Below are 6,000 nucleotides of genomic sequence, written 5' to 3' on the forward strand. Positions count from 1 at the left end.
TCTTCAAAATAAGTAAAATTACTTTAAACATGGATCGGGGAACAATTCTTTCTAGTCTCCTGACCAGAATTTAAGACCACAGTGATACTATTCCAGGCTCTCTTGTGGGCCGGGCTTTCGCTGAAAAGAGGTTCTTATCTGGATTACCAGAAACACCAATACACAAGCCAGAACCATTCCCAAAGTGGAGGAAAGTGTGTCACAGGGCTGAAGAATTCCTCACTTGCAATTCAGTTAGAACTCCAGGTTCTAACAAAAAATTCATGACTACAAGTCCAGAAATACTTCCCTACATCTCCTATGTTTCTATCTCTGGTAGTAAACTTTCTGGCAAAAACTTTATGGATGGAATTCTGGTACTTCATTAAGTGAGTAACAGTAAATCCTCGTTTGGCTAGGAAAAACGTAACTTTAATTCTGATATTATAGCATAATTAATATCCTCTTTCCCTCTCATGAATCTCCTGGTTTATAGGATAAATCACATAGGTTTCCAACGAAAAAGATTATTGTACTAATTTAACACTCCCCTAAGTTTGTACCTATTCTGGACTCTGAACCATAAAGGGCGTCTGCTCCTATATCATTATGATTGAGGTTGCAAATTTACTTAGGAAAATAGAAAGCTGGCAGACCTAGGTTACAGAAGGCCCTCTGGTATTAAGAAATGAAAGAAAATACATCCACTTCATTCATTTACAAGGCCCAGAAATCTTGCTGAAAGTCAACTAGCTAGGTAGTAGCTAATCTGGTCTAGAATGCAAGCTGTGCATTTCTACTCCACAAACTCTTATCTAAGTTACCTAGACAAAGTTTTTCAGTTACGAATAGAAGTTGTGTAGAAGTTTTGTGTAGAAGTACAGAGTCAGTGTTGGGGATAGACTATAAAGTTACTACAGCACTCCAAATATAAAGAACAGTATTCCTGCAGGTACAGAATAGATTCCAAGAACAGAAATGTTGCCTACAGAGAAACATCAGCAAAATTAAAGTCCATGGGAACCACACCTGGTTAATCACCAGATGCTTAATCTGCAACAAAGATTAAGGTCCCTAATGAAGGCACCTGCAGGCTAATTATAATAAACTGTTAAATATTTTAGCAAGGTAATCTCCAATTAAAATTTGAGTCTTAAAACCTGTCAAATTAATTGTACAACCAAGAGGGGTTTTTTTTTTTTTTGGTAGATCACTGACTATAATGTATAATGTGTGTAAGTCTCAAAGTAGGGAGGTGAGACAGACATTAAGATTCACTAAAGTTTTCGATTTAAGACTTCTGTTCTCTTCAGTTAGTAATAGTGGTAAACAAATGGAGCTTTGCAGGTAGGAGAAAATGGTGTTAAGTTTAAATTTAGAGAAAAAATTTTGAGTAGATTTTTCTGTGTTAAGATTTATCAAATGATAATTTAAAGACCATCAAACCTCAGATGTAAAATAACTATTTAAAGTTATACTGTTCTGCAGCATTAAAAAATGATTATTACTGTGCAAACCAACTCTTATCTCCCTCTATTGGAGTTCCTTAGAAGAAATGTTACTATAGCTGCAAAATGTGTCTATAACAATCACCTTATATTTGACCATTCCTTAGTCTCATTTGATCCCCACAACCCTGTAAACACGCTTAAATTTTCCCTGTTTCACTGTTAACCTTTAAGAAAAGCAAACACTTGTAAGTAAACAGCTGTAATTTCTATATGAAAAGCTTAACTTACTACAACTTAATTAGACAGCAAAACTAGTCTTCGTTTTATTTAGGATATCTATTTAACTTAAAAAAAAAAAAACCTGACGCTGTTATAACCAAAATAAATCTCTAGGGAACATAGGGCATTGGTCCGCATCAAATTCAGTGGCACAATCTTACCTCCTCTAGGAAGGAGAGGTAACTGAATGTTTGTTGTTGTATAGTCGCTAAGACGTATCTGACTCTTTGCGACCCATGGACTGCAGCCAATCAGGCTCCTCTGTCCATGAGATTTCCCAGGCAAGAGTACTGGAGTGGGTTGTCATTTCCTTCTCCAGGGAATCTTTCCGACCCAGGGATCCAACAGGCATACCCTACATTGGCAGAAGGATTCTTTACCGTTGAACCACAAGACTACTATGACTACTATTCACCTAATGAGCAATTCACTCTCCGGTCAACTACCCAATTTCAACAATTTTCCACAATTATGAACTCAAAACTTTTTACTAACAACTACAGTACAGTGTCTCATTTTTAATATGACTACTTAACACCGTTTTGAAAACCCTGACAATTTTCAGCTTATCAATTATTTCTTAATAAAAAAATCACAACTACGCTTCCAATTATTAATAAATCCCCCGTCCGACTTGCTTCACCTCTTCTCAGTCTACAGAAACTTCTGTAGGATGAACTGAACATCTACCTCAAGTCAGCTTTCCCAAGTCACTACCACGTGGAGGCAAGACAAAACTGAGGCAGTGCCAGCGGAGTGGCTCAGCTCCATTGCCCCCGCCGTGCCTCCACTAGTCAAGGAGAACCCGAGGTCCCACCTCTTCCTGTCGCTCCCTTCCCAGATGTCCATTTATGTAAATAGGCAGAATGAATGACACCTTGGAACGAAACACCTCCGACTGACAGGGCAAGGAGCCCTGCCCCTGCCCCTCCCCCAGCCCCGCGGAGCCTTGGTCTCCACGAGTCGCCCCTGCACACACCCTCCCGGTGCCTACCGCAGAGGAGCCACAGACCTGCCTCCAAGGTTTCCAGTGGGGGCAACGGCAGAGGCCCCGTCCCGGCGGGGGACAGGTGCTGGGGAGGCTTTCTGGTCCAGGGATTCTCCTTCGGCGGCGGCGGCGGCGGCTGCAGCTTTTCCTCAGAGCTGGCCGCCGCCGCCTCCTCCTCCCGGGCGTTCTCGGCCGGCGGGTCCCGCGGCAGCGGTCGCGGCGGCTCCCCGCCAAAGGGCCCCCCGGGCCCGCGCGCCTTGTGCGCCAGGTGCAGCGCCAGGGGCTTCACAGGCACGGCCGCCTGAGGCACGCTGTGTCCCAGCACCGGCGTCGGCGACGGCTCACCCCGCGCCCCCGCGCTGGTGGCGGTCGCGGCCCTCTCCTCCCTCGCCGCCTCCTTGCCCTCCCGTTCGAGCGGGGGTAGCTGCTCAGCCTGCCGGCTCGCCGCGGCCGCCAGCGACTCCCTCTCAGTTGCTCCCGCGGGAGGCTCCTCCCGAGGGTGAGCGGCGGGCACTGGAATGCGAGCAGACATGGTCCCCCTGCCCCAGCCGCCCCAGCCAGGGGGGGCCCGGGGCAAGGGAGCCCGGCTGCCCGTCGCTCCGCCGGGACACCGACTGGCTCCGGCCTGAGGAAGAGAACCCGAGAACCCGGCCGCCGTCGCCACGGCCGCCCGCGTCGGGTGAGGAGGCCGTGCAGCTCTCGGCGTGCCGCCCCTCCCCGCGTCGAACGGGGCGCTAACCGCCCGTCGGCCCAGCCTGCCTCAGCGGCGCTAGTCCCGAGCCTGCCAACACGCGCCGGGTGTCGCAGCCGCAGCCGCGAGCCCTCACCCGACGCGGGCTGAGGCAAAAGCACCGCAAGCCCAGGCTTGAGGACCTCTAGCAGAGTCGGAGAGGCGCGCGCTACCTCAGCCGGTAACTGCTCGCGGGGGCGGAGGCGGGGCCGGGAAAGGGGGCGGTCCGAGAGGACGGAGCGGGGGCGGGACCTCCCGGAGGAGCGTGACGTGGCTACTCACCGGCTCCAGACCTCGCCAGGCCGCCGCCCGCGGTGGGTGACTGACGAGCCCGCCTGGGTGCCGCCCTGCTTGAGGGCCGGCCCCGCCCCAGCGGCCAGCCGAGGGGAAAGGAGGGCGAATAGGGCGAATCCCCGGCTCCCGGGCCGCGGCGGCCCTCGCTACGGGCACAGGGGCGGGGCGCGCACCAGGCCTCTGTGACTCGCAACCGGCTTGCGCTTCGCTCCGCCGGCTCTGAGGGAGGGGCGGGGCGCCCGACGCACGTGGATCTGGGCAGCCCGGGGCTGGAGTCTCTGTGCCCCGGTCCCTGAAGACCAGTTCCCTCGGGGCAAAGTGGGTAATCTGGGCGGTCGACCCCGGGCTGCTCCCGAATGGGCCTTAGTTTCCCACCACCACCACCCGGCCAATTTGCTCCCCGCGTCCGTCCCTTCGCCCGGTGAAAAGGTTTCCCCCGGCGTTTTCGGGCACTGTGATCTGTGATCTTGCTGCTGCTGCTAATCACTTCAGTCGTGTCCGACTCAGTGTGACCCCATAGACGGCAGCCCACCAGGCTCCCCCGTCCTTGGGATTCTCCAGGCAAGAACACTGGAGTGGGTTGCCATTTCCTTCTCCAATGCATGAAAGTGAAAAGTGAAAGGGAAGTCGCTCAGTCGTGCCCGACTCTTCGCGACTCCATGGACTGCAGCCTACCAGGCTCCTCTGTCCATGGGATTTGCCAGGCAAGAGTACTGGAGTCGGGTGCCATTGCCTTCTCCCCTGTGATCTTGAGCCATGTCCAAAATAAAAAACAGTGTAATCTATAGGTAACTTTAAGAAACCTTTGCCCCGGGACCAGAATTAGTGCATTTCCCCGCCCTTATTCCCACCCACAATCCGAAATAATCTATAGGTAGCTGGCGCTGGGAGGGATTGGGGGCAGGAGGAGAAGGCGACGACAGAGGATGAGATGGCTGGATGGCATCACTGACTCGATGCAAGAGTCTGAGTGAACTCCGGGAGCTGGTGATGGACAGGGAAGCCTGGCGTGCTGCGATTCAAGGGGTCGCAAAGAGTCGGCCAGAATTAGTGCATTTCCCCGCCCTTATTCCCACCCACAATCCGAAATAATCTATAGGTAACTTTAAGAAACCTTTGCCCCGAGACCAGATATAGTGCATTTCCCCGCCCTTATTCCCACCCAAAATCCGAAATTTTTAAAATGCTTAGGAGTAAAACAGATAATACTAAGCCGGCTTAGAAAAAGAAAAAATAAGTTACAGGTTTTGTCTGTGTCTTTTTTAAAAAAATTTTTTAAGTGTTTCAGGTGTACAGCACAGGGATTCAGTTATATACATTCTTTTTCAAATTATTTTCCATTATAGCTTGTTATAAGATATGGAATATAGTTCTCTGTGCTATATATTATGTTCTTGTTTGTTTATTTGGGGTTGTGCTAGGTCTTTCTTGCTTCGAGAGGTACTACTTTTCTAGTTCAGTGGTCAGGTTTCTCACTTCATGGCTTCTCTTGTTGCAGGAGCACAGGCTCTAGAGCTCCCGGGCTTCAGTAGTTGCGGCTCCGACACTAAGGCACAGGCTCAATAGTTGTGGACCATGGGTTTAGTTGCTGGGCATTTGTGAGATCTTCCCTGACCAGGGATCTAACACATGTCACCTGCAATGACTGGTGGATTCTTTACCAGTGAGCCACCAGGGAAGCACTGTTAGTTTTTTATAGAAGGTTTTGTTTTGTTTTGCTTTGTAGAGAACCCTTGTTTATTAATTAACCCGTAGTCCAAATACTTTTTCATGGAATGGATATACGTTCAATTCAGTTCAGTCGCTCAGTCGTCTATAACTCTGCCACCCCATGAATGGCAGCACGCCAGACCTCCCTGTCCATCACCAACTCCCTGAGTTTACTCCAATTCATGTCCATCAAGTCGGTGATGCCTTCCAGCCCTCTCATCCTCTGTCTTCCCCTTCTCCTCCTGCCTCCAATCCCTCCCAGCACCAGTCTTTTCCAAAGAGTCAACTCTTTGCATGAGGTGGCCAAAGTATTGGAGTTTCAGCTTTAGCATCAGTCCTTCCAATGAACACCCAGGACTGATCTCCTTTAGAATGGACTGGTTGACCTCCTTGCAAGGGAGTCTCAAGAGTTTTCTCCAACACAACAGTTCAAAAGCATTAATTCTTCGGCACTCAGCTTTCTTCACAGTCCAACTCTCACATCCATACAAGACCACTGGAAAAACCATAGCCTTGACTAGATGGACCTTTGTTGGTAAGTAATGTCTCTGTTTTATAATATGCAAAAA

The 6,000-nt window shown here is 49.9% G+C and overlaps 1 protein-coding gene across 12 annotated transcripts in view; it reads right to left on the reverse strand.

The window, feature by feature from the left end:
* Positions 1–3,848, reverse strand: part of LARP1B (La ribonucleoprotein 1B) — a 139,639-nt gene extending 135,791 nt beyond the window's left edge. For 4 of the 12 annotated variants that reach the window (XR_011561113.1, XM_070769122.1, XM_070769120.1 and 1 more), the window contains exon 1: positions 2,722–3,623. Coding sequence is in view for 8 of the 12 variants with exons in the window: in XM_070769122.1 (XP_070625223.1) it covers positions 2,722–3,229 (508 nt within the window). In the remaining 4 variants the exon portion in view is untranslated. Of the gene's footprint in view, positions 1–2,399; positions 2,620–2,721; positions 3,627–3,709 lie in introns of those variants that run through there. The other 8 variants (XM_070769115.1, XM_019977716.2, XM_019977717.2 and 5 more) reach the window with 5 other exon arrangements.
* Positions 3,849–6,000: the final 2,152 nt, after the last annotated feature.

Source organism: Bos indicus, chromosome 17, assembly GCF_029378745.1.
Source record: "Bos indicus isolate NIAB-ARS_2022 breed Sahiwal x Tharparkar chromosome 17, NIAB-ARS_B.indTharparkar_mat_pri_1.0, whole genome shotgun sequence".
Lineage (NCBI taxonomy): Eukaryota > Metazoa > Chordata > Mammalia > Artiodactyla > Bovidae > Bos > Bos indicus.